General features: G+C 38.2%; 1 protein-coding gene across 1 annotated transcript in view; it reads left to right on the plus strand.

The window, feature by feature from the left end:
- LOC143292454 (uncharacterized) overlaps window positions 1-17,661 on the plus strand; it is a 34,091-nt gene extending 16,430 nt beyond the window's left edge. Inside the window, exons 7-17 of the mRNA XM_076602745.1 lie at window positions 540-818; window positions 1,258-1,369; window positions 3,092-3,195; window positions 4,810-4,886; window positions 5,424-5,572; window positions 6,005-6,120; window positions 6,664-6,798; window positions 7,057-7,336; window positions 7,639-7,727; window positions 9,403-9,498; window positions 10,362-17,661. Coding sequence (XP_076458860.1) covers window positions 540-818; window positions 1,258-1,369; window positions 3,092-3,195; window positions 4,810-4,886; window positions 5,424-5,572; window positions 6,005-6,120; window positions 6,664-6,798; window positions 7,057-7,336; window positions 7,639-7,727; window positions 9,403-9,498; window positions 10,362-10,427 — 1,503 coding nt within the window. The 3' untranslated portion in view covers window positions 10,428-17,661. The remainder of the gene's footprint in view (window positions 1-539; window positions 819-1,257; window positions 1,370-3,091; window positions 3,196-4,809; window positions 4,887-5,423; window positions 5,573-6,004; window positions 6,121-6,663; window positions 6,799-7,056; window positions 7,337-7,638; window positions 7,728-9,402; window positions 9,499-10,361) is intronic.
- Window positions 17,662-18,007: the final 346 nt, after the last annotated feature.

Genomic DNA, 18,007 nt, shown 5'->3' on the forward strand with positions numbered 1-18,007 from the left:
AATGGAACGTTTTTTATCTGTTTCACTAATTCCTTTTTATGAATTACATTGACACGTTTATATCATTCATACTGTTGTGACTGAATTTCATATGAATTCAATCTCCAGATCAGTCTTTTTTCTTTTTTTTTTTGGCTTGTTTACCTGTATTTTTTTTCAAGTCAGCTTTTCTTATCTTCCTCTTTTTGTTTTGTTTTATGTCTTAACACTAACTACTTTTTTCACCAAATTTATAATGTATCTTTTTCTTTTTTTTACAGCTGATCATTTTTGACACATTTGATATTGAAGTAAATAAAGTGACTTTGAAACAACAGTGGTAAAAAAAGGGGTGATAACTATAATGAATAAAAGGGTGGATGAAAGCCATCAATATATGGTCGGGTGCAATACGCCAGGTGTGTGTGTATCAAAACATCCATGAGTTAACACACTCAAACACACACACGTCAGTAGTGGTAAGGCATGAAACATCAATCCTCCCGCCACCACCACCACTGCCACGACTTCACTTACAATGCAGGGTTCCGGTGTTTCAGAGCCTAGCCCTCAGCACGGCGGCCACCATGTTCATGCTGTCCCAGGACCGCCTGAACATGGACCTGGACAAGGAGAGCCTGCACCTGATGCTGAAGTTGAACGAGGTGGACATGCCTCGCAGCCACCGGGAGGACCCTGCCCATGGGGATTGGGCACACGGCAGCTCCTCCGAAGACAGCTCCGAGCTGGAGAAGTGCCGCCATCGGGTCCAGGATCTCCTGCTGCAGCTGCAGAAGGAGTCCACCGCTGCCAAGCAGATTGATGTGGACTTTGTTTCTGTGAGTTGGACTCTTCACTGCTTTGAATGGTGATGTTCTTTTATTTGTGTGTCCTTTGTGTGAATGGGAGTGTTTTTCTTGTTCTTTTGTGATACCACAATGCATGTTGACTTAAAGATATCATCTACCACATATTTCTTTGTTTTTTTGTGTGTGAATCCATTTATACAAAGCTTTTCTCCCATATGACACAGTGGGGTTTCTCTCGGTTTAAAAAGAAAAAAATTGCTGAATGCCTAGGAATGATACTTTTGATACTGTTATTTCATGTGGTTTTTGTCAAAGTAACATTGTGAGTCAAATAATTTTCTAGACATTTTGGCCATGTTCCAGCATGACAGTCTTGGCCATCAGGAGTGATCAGTAAGATATTTTCTGTGTCACAGTGTGACCACAAAGGATCTCATGGTCATTGTCCAGTGTTGTTGATGTGCTTCAGACGGGTAACCTGGCCATGGAGTCACTGCTCAGTCTGACATCTCGCCGTGCTGGGGAGTGGTTCAAAGAAGAGCTGCGGACACTGGGAGGTCTTGACCACTTTGTTGAAACCGGTAAGTGGACTAGAATCAACAGACCACTGAACGATTAGTGACCGATTCAGACTCCCAAATCTTGAGCCAGCTAGATGTAAAGTCTACTGAAACTGGATCAGAAACATGTTTTTGTCTGCCTCCAGATTAGCAAAATTTTCTTTTGGTGGACGCCTGGTCCTTAACGGATTAACAAAATTGTGTTCGGCAGGCTCAGTTTCATTCAATTGCGGTTTCAAGACAGCATGACAAACCATTTTTTATCTGTGATAAAAACGTAAGAAAAAGAAAATTCTTGGCCACCTATCCTGACTAGACTTTCGACATGTGTATTGTATGCCAATATTAAGAAGATTTATTAACTAAAATAAATGTGTTAAACATTCAAGTCTTTGATACAGTTTATGACCCCTAGTCCACATTCTGACCACAAAGTGAGGAAGCGTTCAGCATAGGATTGCTACCTTAGGTCTGAAGTGTCAGAGCGGAAAGGTCATGGAAAAACATAGGAATGGGTTAAAAGTTCAGCCAACACATCACAGTGCATGAATTATTTGGATATATATACAGTGTAATGCTGATACATTATGGACAAGACCACCAGTGTTTGACCAAGCTTTGTTTCTGATGGTGAGCAAGCAATATGATTTAGATCAATTTCTGCAGTTTTTTCTTGAGTCAGTTGTATTGATATTTTAACAAAAAATCTATGATTTTCATACATTAAAAAAAAATGATCACACATGTACACACACACCATTTTTTCAAAACCATAACGTGAATCCAAGAGAGTCTATTTTCAGTTTTATTTTTGTTTTTTGATGCTCTCGTCTACAAAACTACAAAAAACGTTTAATGCAAGGTTTGTAATGAAACGCTGAAGATTGTGCAAGGTGTGGAATAGAACAGTGATGATTATTTTTTGCAAGATGTGTAATTTAACAGTGAGCTTTTTTTTTTTCTTTTTTTTTTTTATGAAGAAAAATGAAGAAACGTTAAGATTGAATGCAACATTAACTCACTCCGGATGATGGAACACTATAGTGTTCCTGACGATGGAACGCTATAGCGGCTTCGACAATAAAAATTTTTTCCAGCTTTTCCTCATGGGGTGCCATAACAATCGCAGCTACACCGGGCATTGCGAACGTGTCGAGGGTTGAATGGAAAGTTTTTTCATGAGATTTCGTAACAACACACTCCACAGCGTACCAGCGAGTTCAGGACCCCACATAACAAGCTAATCTGCATACATATCGAAAATTTTTGGAGCAAACTAGATCACAACAGTGGCTTTTACTGCTGAAGTGATTGAAATGTTTCAGACTGAAGGTTTCAACATCGACGAGGATATAAAGTATATGCAGTGAAGAAAGCTACTGGCAAAAAGGTACTGACAGTGACTCAGCTTCTGAGAGCATTGAAGAGGGAAGGGGGTGGGCGTTCACACAACGTGAGGAGAGGGGTCAGTGGGTCAAGTACAGTGAGTTTCATTCAGTTACTTTATGTTTTGTATTTTTTGTGATTTTTTTCCTAACCCTAACAAATGGGTCGTCTGTAGGGAAAAGCAAGGGAGAAAACTATTCATCCGGAGTGAGTTAATCACGTATGTTAAGCCAAACGCCACTTACTGTAGTTGTATACATGGTTGCCTTTTTTCTTTAGCACTTGTGACTTCAAATTTTACTGCAATGAAAGTGTCCCAGGAAAAAAATTTACAACAGTCCCTTCTTGTTCTTTCAGTTCATCATTGTGTCTCTGGCATGAAGACAGATCTGGCACGCAATCTGGACAAATACACTTCTGGGCTGAAGAAACTGGACCGCTGCTTGCGTGTGTTGGAAAATGTGAGAATCGTGTGTGTGTGTGTGTATGTGCTCACTTGAGATTTGCGCAGTGGTATGATAAGATAAATGTTTAAGTTAATAAAATGACATGCCTTTGTGAGGGTTCATGTATTGCAGAGAGTGATGATTGTAAAATAAATCAGTTTATTTCAAGTATAAAGTGACACAATGAACAGGATTATTGAGTGATTTTTTTTTTTCAACATTGTCCTGAACAACATATGTTGTGTACATAACTGCATGCATGTACGCGCACACGTCTGTTAATGTATGTTTGTGGGTGCATATGTGTTGATGGAAGCTGTTAGGTACATACGTATGTTTCTGTGTGGGGGGGAGTGGGTGGGTGTGTGCGTGTGTGTTTAGTCAGTGTGTATGTAATATTGATATAATGTATATATAAACATAAGTTTTTTTTGTAAAGCATCTAGAGCAGATTCCTGGACAGTGTGCTGTATAAGTATCCATTATTATTATTATTATTACACTTATTGTTTGTCTTTTTTCATTTGACATTTCATAATTTATATAAATCAGGGGAAACAGTACTGAGAACAAAGTTGCAGTTATCTGCTTGACTGTATATTAATCTCAACCAGTGAATTTTGTTGTTGTTGTTTTTATTAATTATCCCACAGTGTCAGAGCAGCCCTTTTTAGGGACAGCACTGCTCTCCCCACATGGGGAAGGGGAGATAAAAGGATCCCCAAACAAAGCCTGCCTCACCTAGTACCTAGTAGGAAGCCGCACCTACTTGGACATCCAACAATAGCGGTTGATGGATGTGAATCTCCAACCCCCTCCTCTTCACCCCTCTCACACGGTCACTTTATCCAGTTCTCCTCAGACCGCGTTGGCTAAGTGCCAAGAATATCGCTTACACTGTGTCCTAATAATTCACTTCCTGTCGTCTGCTACATCTGTACAGCCAGCATCACTCACTGATAGTTGTATCTTGGCCACACTCTTGATTGCTCCCTTTATTTTCTATCAAATCGTCCTATAAATGTTCCTCACTGTCTTCTCCTTCGAATTTATGCTTCAATTCTTTCTGAGCATCAGCTAAAGAAAGCAATCTTGGTTGATTTAGTTCGTCACCATCGCATGTCCATTTTGTTGAGTGAGCGAGGAGAGGAGCCAGGCTAACACTGGGACAGTAACCCAACCAAAACGTTCAAATAAAGGACTGCCTCATGACATAGATGGTGTTTCTAGCTATGAATAGAATCTAGAAAGATTCCCCAGGCTAAAGCTACCACTATTTTTGTCAATGAACTGGATGCAAACCAAGAGAAAGTCAGAATATTTCAATGACGAGTTTTCTCATCATTGTGGCAGCAAAGCGTACATGCTTGCGATGACGAGTTATCTCGTCATATAGGCAGCCTAAGGGTTAATAGAAACATAGAGAAGGTCACAACAACAGATGTCTCCAAGCAGTATTTAAGATATTCTGCCTTGATTTGTTTGAAGGCTCATTTTCTTTTCATTTAGGCTGAACCTTATACCCTCTACTTTCTTCGTGACTTCTCTCCATTTTCACTTTTTGTCCTGTTTACAGATTACTTTCATGAACTGTGACAATCAGACACTCTGTTTTTGTCCTGTTTACAGATCACCTTCATGAACAGTGACAATCAGACCTACATCATTGCCTACAGCCAGGGACTGCTAATCACAGCCACAGGACGGTACGAGCATTTTCTGCTTGCTCATCACATGGATGCTTTGGTTTTCATTTGTGTTTGATATTTGTGTTGAGCACATGTAAAATTCATTCTCTCTCTCTCTCTCTCTCTCTCTCTCTCTCTCTCTCTCTCTCTTTCTCTCTCCATAATACATTGTTTACTTCAACAAGCAACAGACTCAGAAAAGGCATCATATTGATCAAAGAAAAGCTGTCTGTGTGTGTGAATATTTAGACCTGTGTGTCACGTTTTTTTATGTTGTTGACTGTGTATTTGTATACATATATGTACACATGTATCATGTTTTGTTGACATTGGTGACATAATGTAGCTTTGTATTATTATGATAACAATATGTGTGCATAACACGCTACTGAGTCGGTGAAGGAAGGTAATCCTCACTCAGTGAAAAATGCACACCTGTGAATATATGTACTTGCTCTATGAATACTATCAATATTACTATCAGTTAATTATCAGTATATTTCACTTTTTTGTCTACTTTGAGTGTTATTCCTGCTGCATGTCTATGTTGTGCAGAATTCTGCGTCAGTGTGTGGAGGCCTTGCCAATGATGCCGCTCCATGAGGCAGAGAGTGAAACAGTACTGAAGCAGCAGAAAGGATGGATCATCTTTGAGTGCCTGCTGGCTGTGCTGCGAGTCCTGCTCAACATAACCCACGATTGTGGTGAGTCTTCCTTTTCTGTGTTGGTATTGTAATGTACTTACTGTCTGTTATATTGTATAGCTGTTTTGTTTTGTTTTGTTTTTAATTAATCCAGTGCAGTCAGTGTCTGCCATTATTTTACGGAGGGTGTCTGTCATTTTGTACGGAGCACAAATTTGACAAAATACTGAGAAATAACTAAATGAGTTCTGAACCAGAGTACCTAAATAATATGTCATATCAAAGTTTCTGAGGTCTTCAGGTCCAGTGCATTTCCAAGCATGTTGCTGACACTTAGGAATATCTGTACTTCTGAACCCCCACTGACCACCACCCACCATCCATTTTCAAAAAAGCATTTTTTATTTTCCAGTGATATTTTTCCAATTGTTTTGCTTACATGTATTTATACCAAACCTGAGCCAAATTATTGATATGTTCGATGGTGTGCAGAATTTGGCTGTACCCGGGTGGGAGAAGAGGAGGGTCTTCTGCAGACAGCACTTCAGTGTGTCATCAATATTCAGTGGTGTGTGCCTCTGGACCAGCGCTTTGATGTCCTTGTCCTGGTAAGCTGATGATGACATGATGGAAGAAGGCATGAGGGTTACAAAGAAAGAGATAAGGGGGAGGTGATAGCTTTGGGAAGAAGCAAAGATGAAGTGGTGGCATCATGAAGAATGATTTCTGTGGCATTTGGCATTGTTCAGAACAAAAATAAGGCGAACTGATATTACTGTTCATATGCCTGTGGTTATATACGTGTGATTGTACACAATTGCGGCAAAAGCAGAGAGGTAAGCTCTGTAGTCTATTGATTACAAGTCTGTTCTGTTCACAAGTACTTGCTAAGTAGACATGGTCAATTGTTCAAAGTTAAGAGGATTAAATGTTGTTCACATGCACACATGATATAAACATACCAGAAAACTTTAAACACAAATTGCAACTTTCTGTTTTGAAGTCAGTTTCATAGCCAAGGATGAAACAGAAGTTGTAAGCCTGTGTTATTGCAACACAGTTAATTGTAGCATTTATTTAATTGTGAATCATCCCTCATACTTATTTGCATTCTTTGTGATTGTTGTGTATATTGCATGTGTCATGTGCAGAGTCTGGGTCTGCTGATCAACCTGATGGAACATTGCCCACTGAATCGCCGACATCTGGTGAAGTCTAGACTGACAGCCCAGATCAGAGAACATGATTATCCAACAGATGTGGATGCTGTACAAGCTCTGGTTCAGGTAGTTGTTTCCCAGTTATAGGTGAGAAAGAGAAAGAAAGAATTTTGTGAAGAAACCCAGTTATGGTCTGTCAGAAATGTTAACATTTTGAACTTTGGGGCCCTTTTAGGTCTCATTAATTTTCAGCACTCATGTGCATGATCCCATCAGTTTCCTCTTCTCAAAATAATCTTTGAAGATGTTAATTTCTAGTCTATGGAGAAGGGAAGAAGTGGAGAGAAGGTATCTAACCCTCAGAAAACTTGCTGTTGTCCCCAGTTGTTCCTTCAGCGTGAGTCAGCAGCCAGACAGATGGAGGAGTCTCCTGACACACCTGTCAAAGCCAGCCACAGCCTCAATAAAAGCGGGGAATGGCGTGGGTCAGACTCTGGGATTGAGTGGATCGCTCGCTCGGCAGAAAAGGTGCGGGCTGCAGAGAAGCAGAGGAAGGACGAGGCAGGGGAGGGTAGCAGCAGGACAGGGGAAAAGAGAGGGTCAGACCGGGAGAGGTCTGGGGACGGTGGCAGCGTTCAGGAGGATGAGGAGAACTTCACTAAAGGTGGGTGCTTTACTTTTCTCAGTATTTTTCATTATTTGATTGTGAAAACTATACTGGGGAGCAGATAATGTTCATTTGCACAATGTGCTTATTTTTATGTGAGATTTTTAGAGGTAATGTTTCAAAGCCAGTATGTAACTATTAATAAACTAAAGAATTAAAAACATTTTGGAAGATGATTCCCTCGCTCTCTCTCTCTCTCTTACCATTCTCCCAACCTCTGTCTGGCACTCTGGCACACATTTTGGTAAAGAAGGCAGTAAAAATGTATCAACTACATGTGATTACACTTTGTGTTTCAGCTCTACATAAGGCAGGCAAGCACATGGAGAACAGCATTGTGGCTTCCTATGTCGGCCTTCTCTTGGGCTGTGTGATACAAGATAACCGCGTGAGTAATTTATATGGTAATCATTACTGGATAAGTCTCTTGATTACATGGCAGGCATTCATATCCATGTTCAGCCAAGACTGTTTTCTTCACAAGGCCCATAACTGCAGTTGTGTGTTATTTACTTATGCCGTGTTTTTCTATAGTTTGTAATTGAGCATGTTGAACATGTTGCTATTTTATACTGAATAAAAGAAAATCTTTCAAAACTTGAAAAGAAAAAAAAAGAAAGAAAGAAAGAAAGGAAACCACCACAAAAGGAAATGTTAACCCAGGAAGAACATTTACTGCAGATTTTTATTCTTTTTTTTTTCTTCAATTTTGCTTGCTATTTGTAAATCTGATTTTCTGTGTTGGGAATTGGTATAGATATTTGTTTTGTGTCTTTGTTTTTTTTTGGTTTTTTCTTTTGTTTTTTTGTTTTTTGAAGCAGTCAGTGTTGTAATATCTGACAGTCTAAACAGCAGTCAGTTGCTTGGGTCCCATCAGATACAGCCTTGATGCTGCTTGCTCAATCTCTGCTGTCCAAAGAAGAAACATGCAGAGGAAACGTTGTGGCCAAGTTAACTGAAACACCTTTAATCTCCTGAATAATAGTGTCTTTGATGTCTTGAAGCGTTTCACTGCATGGCATATCTTTGCCAGTTTCTACGTCACAGTCTTGCTTTTTTCTTTTTATTCTGTTTGGTTTTAGAACTGTCTGTAATAGGGATAGTACCTTAATCACTTGTTGACGAAGTAGAAGATGGTTGTCTTTTACTACTCACATCTTCCTTGCTTCTTCCTTTTGCCAGAAAATATTTTGACACATTGGTCGACATAGTCTTGGATACTTCTTAGAAAACAGAAGGAAGAGGAAAGTCAAGTAATTGATTTTACAATTTACATTTGGCATCAGTCTCTTAAATTTCTTATCATTTGATAAGCACGGTCACATTTTGTAGAATTCTTAAACCCAGTCACCTTTCTGAAAACAATATGCCCCCCTGAATTGTCCCGACACAACTTGGGTCACATTTCAGCATGCACCTTTTTGAAGCAGTCAGTGTTGTAATATCTGACAGTCTAAACAGCAGTCAGCTGCTTGGGTCCCATCAGATACAGCCTTGATGTGGTTTACTCAATCTCTGCTGTCCAAAGAAGAAACATGCAGAGAAAACAGAGCTGGCATAGGGGCGTATAGTAAAATAGTACTTTAACAACACATACTTAACTGTCAGTTTATGTGTGGACATCCTCAGTCCTTTTTGATTGCATGGATTGGCTCACAGCAGAAAATTAGCCTTCACTGATATCTATCATTAGTTTTCATATTTTTTAATTATTTTTATTTGAATCACCTTGTGTGAACACACTATAAATAAACCAGCCAATATAACATTACTCTTGATGTTTGGGCCAGAATCATACAGAGCTGTTAGGCTTTTGATGAAATTAAACCCTCAGTCTCTCTGCAGTCATTAAGTGAGGCTTCTGACATGGGTCAGGGTTTTACTCAAAAATCATCACTGCGCATCACTTCTTTGTTATTGCTTCACAAATTTCAGCCCTGCATTGAAATACCTTTCACTGGTCTCAACCCTTCCCTAACTTGACCTGTTCTGTTGATAGCATTACTTGTTTGGTTGAATGGTTCACAGAGCCCAGGTTCATGGTAATGGTGTTGCCGTTTCAGAAATACATTGAGATGGTCAGGAAGCACCTTCCTGCAGGCAGCTTTGATCCCATGATCCAGATTCTCAAGAAATTCCTTGGATTTATGAGTCTGACGGTTAGTAGTTCTTGTTGATGTTGGTTTCTTCTCTCTTTCTCTCCCTCTCTCTCTCTCTCTCTCTCTCTCTCTCTGTTCATAAAGTAGCTTACAAGTGAAGGAGGGAGAAGAAATCATCATTGACTAATAAAAAGCTCCTATATCCTGTAAACAGCTGTTGCAGCAAGTCTCTTAACTTTAGTTCTATTTGTGTTGTTTATCTGCTGAAAAGTCCTTTTCTTTGTGTCCTCTTCCCCCCCCCCCCCCCCCCCCAGATATTATCTTCAAACATTATTTGGTATGCACAATACTGCAACTAGCATCACACAGTGTCAGATCATTGTACCTTTTCATCATTATAGTCGAGTCCAGAGTTCCGTGTTTCAGTTTCAAATCATTGCAGTCATCTTCACCCGCACACCCCCCCCCACACACACCTCATTGTCTCCTCTTTCACCTACCTTTTCCAGTCTATCCTACCTTCCCATCAGATAACACTGTGAGTGTATACAAAGCATATGTCTTTCATCTGTACCTCAGGCATCTGAAAAGCATTTTAACTTAAACATAAGTACACCAGAAATTACAAACTTGTAGATTTTTCATTATTTCCTTACTATCTGTATATTTTTCAGTTTTTACATCTCTTGTTAGTGAGTAAAGGCATTTAGAATTTTACCATCTGATACCCATATACACAGTTAATTTAGATTTTGACAGGGCAGCATTCTCAGATTAATTGCTTGCTATTCATTTTTCCAGTTAGTCCTTGTTGTTAGTGTTAAAGGTTAATGACTGTATAGGTTGAATGAAAGATTATTAGTTTGTGAGGATGGAGACGTGCTGTGTAGTGAAGTGACTCTTGCATGTGTTTGTTTTTGCAGACTGCCATTGGCACCACAGATGCCAACTCCATACAACGGGTCATTGACACACTAGAGGCATGCTGAGATTGGGGTCATACGTCATATATGTTTGAAAATGTTTTGTGCGCCTGGATTCTAAAGTTCGGAATAAAAAGACTTCTTAAATGAAGAGTGTTTGTGTCGGTATACAGTATTTCCAGTAGTATGATGTATGTCATTTGTTGTAAACTGCCTTATGCACTGTAAAATGTGTTGCATTCATTTTTCTGGAGCTGTTTTTTTAACTTCTACCTGAGTTGTTTTTAGGTGTTTTATCGCAGAATACAAGAATAGGTACCGCAGTGTCGTACAGGAGAGAAGGGGCTGAGCTGTCAGCATGTTTCTGTTTATTAAAACTTTTTTTTTTCTTTTTTTGTTGTTGTAAAATTGCCAAGTGAAATAACCTAAATCGGGAGTGTGTTTGGAGAAAGAGAAGGCTGGGATTGTGAATGTATGTTTGTTTTGTTTAGAATTTCCATTTTCAGGAGGTGAGGACACAGTTTGGGTTTGTTTGTTTTTTTGTTTGTTGTCTTTTTTTGGGGAGGGTTGTTTTTTTTTGTTGTTGTTGCTTGTTTTAATTCAGTTCATAGGATCTTTATTACATAAATGGTTCTGAAATTTGTTCACACATTACCAGATATTGGACAGATGAGAGTTCTGATTTTCCAGTACTTTAGCATTGGTTATTTCCAGATGTGTCACCTGCCAATATATATTTAGATCTCAGTCATATGTGAACAGCAGAAAGCAATTTCTTGGTGTATGAGCAGACCTCATTTGGAACTTAAGGTTGTGTTTAACAGCTCTTTCTTCCCATTACTTTCAAAACAACCAGCTGCACATTTTCAAAAATGATATAAAAAAAACAAATCGCCCTTTTCAGAGTGTTGCATTTTACCTTGTACGTGAAGACAAGTAAGTGGTTTCCAAAATTAATATAAGTTTTTCTGCATTTTGTTTTGCTGTTCAGGCCTTCAGAATAATAATATTTCCAACATTAACTCGTTCAGTGCCAGAGAATTTTATTTAAAAAAATGTTTTCCCCTTACCAGGGAATTTTGAGGATTCAGGGGTAATAAATTTCAAAAAAAATTATAGCACAAAAACTAAAGGAGATACAGAATGAAAGTTAACGTTTTTGTGAACAAGAAATTAATGTGGATTCTCAATCTGGGCTTTTTTCCCAATTATTTTGAATCTAGATAACTATTTAGGCATTTCAAAGTGAAATAATAATTTGTATTCATTGAAAAAGTCTTTTTCCACCTCCACAGAAAGACACCCAGAAGAAAATAAAATATGACTGGAATTAGCATGCTTATTGTCTGATTATACCTTTTAAGAAAATAATGTAACAGTTTTTAAGTTTATGATAACAGTCACAACACTTGTTGTCATATCAGTGAAAAACTGTTGATCACTGTGAAAAGACAGTTCACTGACAGGTTGGGGCCACGCCCCCTTGCCCTGCCCTCTGTCTTGCCTCCAACCTATTGTCTTACACTACTCTTCTGTCTCCCCTCCCTTTCTTCTCAGATTATGTACCGCACCTTCACTCGTGACTCAGTCATGGCTACTCACTCAGAAATGTCTGATTGAACCTCCAAGTTTGAACAAATCACAAGATAATACAGATCCATCTCTCATCATTATACTAATACATAATCATCAGCACATGTGCAGAGTTTTGTAAATCCAGACTGGAACCACTGTCTTGTCTTTACAAAGTGTCCAACGCCTTTTTGGCATGTGAGGCAAACCCTCTTAACATGCGTGCTCCAAGTGGTCCAGTCAGCAAATCATTATTGAGAAGAAAAGGGTCTTCCACCTGATGAATGCTTACTTAAATACAATGTTCATAATCCAGACACATTAAACCAACCATTCAGAGTCAATGTTCATTGTATCAAACCCCTGTGAAGGAAAAATTGAAATACATGTATATGCTGTACATCTTATCGGCAGTATGGCAGCACTTTATGCAGGACATCAGCTGACACTGTATAGGCACTGAACGGGTTAATCTGTCTCCATACGAATCTTTTTATCAATTATTCATATGTTTTGTATCATGATGTTGTTTTTATAGGGTCCACGTGTGTGGGCATGATGTCGATTTTTTTTCTTTTCTTTTCAGTGCTTACTGGGCAGTGTAATTCACGGGGTATGGCTTAATTTAAATTTTTACTGGAATTCCGTTTTTATAAGATGCAACGATATCTGATTAACCAAAGAGAGTGATTGAGAAGGTGCTTGGAATGGAACTGAAGACATGCATGTCTGATGTTAATCTTTTTTTGTTTGTTTTTTGGTTTATTTTCATTCACTGGGATGCCTTCCAATAGATTACAGTGAGAGAATTTTGAGCTTCAGTATTAACTATTATGAGAGAAGTGAAACCACCTCACTGAAGAGTAATGGATGAGTGTTGCAATGAGACATGGTGATCGTTACTCCATTCAGAAATATGCTAATTGAGAATTAAAGGAACTGTACAGTGATAATGTGGTAATCAAAGGAAATTTAGATTCAGTTGTTTTTTGTGTTTGTGTATGTGTTTCATAATCATAGTGGTGTACCAAACTTTAAAGGATCCCTTAAACTGTGAACATAATTTCATGCATCCCAACCTGAGTGTCCACTCCAACAAACAGAACCGATTTATTTTTGCCTAGTTACAGCTACATTAAAAAAAAAAAAAGGCAGGCATGTTCACATACATCAAGCAGCATATAAACTCTTATGAAGGGGAAGGTGTGGAAGAGGCGTGGGGTCGTTGTGTGTGTGCATGCATGTGTAGTTGAAGTTGGTGAAGCAAGTGACTGGTGTGAAAGGGGTCAGCTGAGTCGAACAACTTAAACACTTAGATTCTTCTGCTACAGCTCTTCACATAGACTGTATATTTTCACACCTTAGGATGCAATATAAATTCATGTCACAGAGGCATCTAGTTATGCCACCCAAGATTACTTTCCAACTATCAAGTATGCATGTGGAGATTTTGATTTCTTCCTCACAGATGTGCATGCTTGCATGTACCCATGTGTGTGTTTGTGTGTGTGTGTGTGCACACGCACGCACACACACACTGAGCATAGAAATAATAGTTGTATAGCAGGTAGTATGAATAAAATGGCCAGCACTTTCAGTACACTTCCTAATATATTGTGTCTGTTACTTCTTGTGTTCTGAGTTTTATCCACAACAGACTACTGAAGATAACTTGAAGACAGCACATCACAAAAACATGTGGAAGCTAAACAGTATATGTCTTCAGCTTATTTTGATATGTTGGGGGGGTGGGGAGGGGGTATTTCTTCCCCTCCTTCTGAACATATTTTTGAAATGATCAGACATAAAACTGTATTTCACTACTTTTTCACTGCAATGCAGATAATGTTTTGTCTTAAGAACATGTCAGTCCATCCTTCAGTTCAAATTTGAGCACTTCTCCAGGAATTCTTAAGTCAGTGGGTTTTTTTTCCAGATTCATTACATCAGGATTAAATATTTGCTTATTATCAGAACCGCAAATTAATGGTTATTGTTTTTATTTATTGCTTATCATAGAAGCATTTGGATTTAATCGTGGAGGTGCGGCTGATTGTTTTAGGATGTCATTGATTGTTTTAGGATGTCATTACATACCAGTGTACTGTACATAATGTTTGAAGTTGGTCTGTTTGAATTGTCAAGTGCAGCTAATGGTAACAGTGGCAGGTGTGTATTTGTTTTGTAAGGTTCAGGTGTGTGTGTGTGTGTGAGAGTGCACATGTAAAACAGAAAGTGAAGGGATGACTGGACTGGTCAGAAGAATTTTACCCTGATAACAATGGTCAGCCAGGTTTGTATATAAATGTCTTACAAATGCAACACACATGCATGTGCACATGAATACAAACACACTCTCCCTCTCTTCCGTCTCTCTCTCTCTCTCTCTCCCTCCCTCCCCTGTTTGACATAAATCTATAAAAAGATCAGACTGTATATTCCATGTTCTTTTATTCTTTGTACAGCGTTCATTCTTTTTGGTATTACTGCATTTATTTATTCTCCATTCAGATGAAAAGAAAGGAGAAGAATAATCATTGAGGTTTTTGCATGAATGTTTTGTGTACATACTTGCGAATTTAACAAGATATGTCAACAACAACAAAAAAAAGGGATTTATCAACTATGCATGGATAGATCTTACCCATCCCTGACAGGTTTCAGAAATATACCTTGGCTAAGTTCATCCTCTCCTTCATAGTGTTCTCTTTGAATAAGTATTATTCAAAGACGGGGAAATTTGGATAGAAATATTGTTCTAGTATTATGACTAACAACTGCCATGGCAAAGCAAGGAGGCTTCAAACAGAAAGTGGAGACAGAAAAACAAAGAGGAGAATTAGTGAGCTGATGTGGGGCAACACATTCTAAAGGACAACAGCCTGTACATCACCTGGAAACTGCAGGGACCAGAACCATTGCAGTTCTATACAATACAAATTGACCCTTTTAACAGCAGCATTCCTGAGATCACACAAATTTGTCAGCATAGAAGATAATGTGAAACTTGACAGTATGTAAATAGGAAAGACGAACAAAAAAAAAAATCCGTTAAATTGTAGAGTCCAATCCTTACGATTACCAATACAAAGATAAGAAAAGATGACTGAGTTTGAGAAACAAAACCCAAATAAATTTCACCTGATTTGAATATTCATGTTAAAGGTGATAGATTTTCAGAGTGTCAAAAAACTTCAGAAAAAAGGTTCTTCCTTTTTCTTTTTTATGAAGTGATTTCCCCCACCCCACCTCCCCTCCCATGCTTCATTTCTTGAATCAGTCTATATTATTATATTTGGCTAATTTATTTCTTGTGTTGCTGTCAGTTGATTTTAGGTATTTTGTGATTTTATTTGAAGTCTTTTTTTGTGTGTCTTTCTGAATGATAGATGAGAAGGAATTTGTTGTTGCCTGTTTATGTATATGGTTATGTTACAATGCTCAAGCAATATTAAATGATCACAAATATGACCAGTTTATCACAAGCCCAAGATAAGCTAAGAAATAAATTGAAAACTCTGCAGTAAGGCAGTGGATTGTTCTGTGGACTACCATGTGACTCTCATCATGAAATTGACACACCCTAGTTTCAGAGTTACTTGGATGCCTGGATTGGGTGTTGGTAATTGTTGCTGTGAACAATGTCTTTGTAAGTGTGTCTGTTTGTGATGGATAATGCCTTTGGATACTGGTCATTCCTCCTTATTTTAGTTATTGATAATGCCATGTTTTAGTCCTTAGATTTTTATTATGTTTGATGTTTGATTTCTATTGTAAGAGTGATTTTTTTGCCCTCGGATGCTTAGGCATTGATAATGTTCCTTTAAAAAGCATATACATGTACAAAACAATTGTACCAAAACAGTTGTACCACTTTAGAGCAACTGAGTTGACGAAGGGTTGACAACCTCTTGAGACAAAGAGGCAAAGGTAAAAACAGACAGCAATGAGAACTGGAGTTGGCCAAACTGATAGAATCACTGTTCACGCTGTTTTATCATTTCTGACAAAACAAAGAATATCTGTTTCCCCCCATTGTCATTGTCAGAGAAGCTCTTGAAAATCTGTGGAAACTGTTACAGCACTATTGACTCTGAAATCAATAAAATGAAAACAATGCCTAATTGCCTATGGTTACTTAGTGCTTGACACTGATATTGTAATAATGATTTCAAGTGTTTAAAAGAAGGGAAAAAAAAGATTTCTTCATTTGCTGTCTGTATAGAATTCTGCTTGACATCAATGATGATTTTCATTTCGTCTAATGAACATTGAATTGACTTTGCTGAATGGCGTTTGGCACAAGTTCACTTTTACTCTGAAAAGTATGTGATTTATTATCGATAGTACACATGTGGTCATGCTTGGTTTCAAAACAGCTTATTAACAGAGGAAAATTATTTGTAGTTCTGATAAAAAGTATTGTGACTGCTTGGATAGGCATGTGTCATGGCTGAGATTTGTTTACTTATTCATCACAGTACTGATATTACACAGGTGACACATACCACAAACCATGCTCAAATGTCACACCATATGAAAATAATTTGAAATGATGGATGTGCAGTTATTTTAAAGCAGATTTCCATGCATGAGGAGCAGAGCATGAATAAGCAGTTTGCATCACTGTTAAACATCTCTGTGTACTGCGTTGTAGTGTGGCAGGGCAGTCAATAGCCCAAGGGTTTGAGGCCCTTTTTGCCCTTTATTATTCAAATCAGGAGATTCATTTGGTTGGAGCATATGATGTGTGTGTTTTCATGGGCACACATTGGCCACATGAAGTTACATAAATAGATTGGATTAACAGTGTGTTGTTTTTTTTTATCTGACCCCACAGATCATTATAGTGAATACGTTTGAGTTGATAGCAACCAGTTTGTTGGTTCTGACAGTGGAAAATTTGAAAAGTTAGTGGTGGAAGCAGGAACATTGTCTCTTCTTTCATCTGCTACCAAGATGTTGCCTGCAGAATCGTCAGTGCTTTCCTATTGCCACAAACTTTGAGACCTTTCAAAAACTGTTCATCTGAAAGCCATAGTGGTTATTGGTCACAGTGTTCGAAAATTATATTTGCAAAGCTTTCTGCCCATTACGGTTCCATCATCAGAAACACAAAGGAAACTGTCACTTAGAAATTTTATATATTTGAAGAGCAGCATGTAATAATGCCATGCATATCCAAGAGTGTTGAAAGTTTTTGACATTTAGTGTGTCATGGAACATGTACATTACCAAATGCCTTTTATTCATGAATTACAGTTTCCTTACATGACTGATTTTGGATAATGTGGGTTTGTTTTGTTTTTTATCTAGGTTTTGTGTTTTTATTGTTTAAATGCTACTTGCATTTGTGTTCAGTTTAAATTGGCATTAAATTTTATTTTATTTCAGAAATTGTGCTGTATTGAACTTGACATGTTTGTCTCCATTCCAGAAGGGGAGTCTGGCGTGTTTTGTCAGTTGAGTAACAGTTGTCAAAGCTTGAATCAAAACCATTGAATTACAGAAGCATGTCTAAGCTTCAACACTGCAGTTAACTGTCAAGTCTTTCTTCTGCCCCCAACTCTGACAAAAAGAGCAGTAGTATCTGAGGGAGTGGGAATGGATGTTCATTGCATTGGCAGAATCAGTTGTCCATGGTATTGTCGGTCTGTACTGGTTTTATTTAATAAAATGATGATGTTTCTTTTGTCATTGTTGAACCTGTCATTTGTATAAAGTTTGAATTGTACAGAAGTCTGGTGTGGAGTTTATGTAGTGTCTGTATAATGCTGTGTGTGAGTCAGAAATTCATATTTTAGTGGTTCTTGCTTAAAGTAATAATGTCCTTTGCTTGTACATGAGCTATTCATCTACAATAAACCACCACCAACACACACACACATGCTGACGCTCATACTTCTAATCAGATCATGTGCATGCGCACCCTTCAACCTCCCCACACACACCCAGTTGATATGATCCATATCAGTGCATAGGTTATCTTGGGCCAGATTTGGTGATTGTGATATTTCACATCAGCCTAATTGAATTGGATTATTGTGACTCATATTTAGTTAAAGGTAAACGGT

This window comes from Babylonia areolata, chromosome 18 (assembly GCF_041734735.1).
Source record: "Babylonia areolata isolate BAREFJ2019XMU chromosome 18, ASM4173473v1, whole genome shotgun sequence".
Lineage (NCBI taxonomy): Eukaryota > Metazoa > Mollusca > Gastropoda > Neogastropoda > Buccinidae > Babylonia > Babylonia areolata.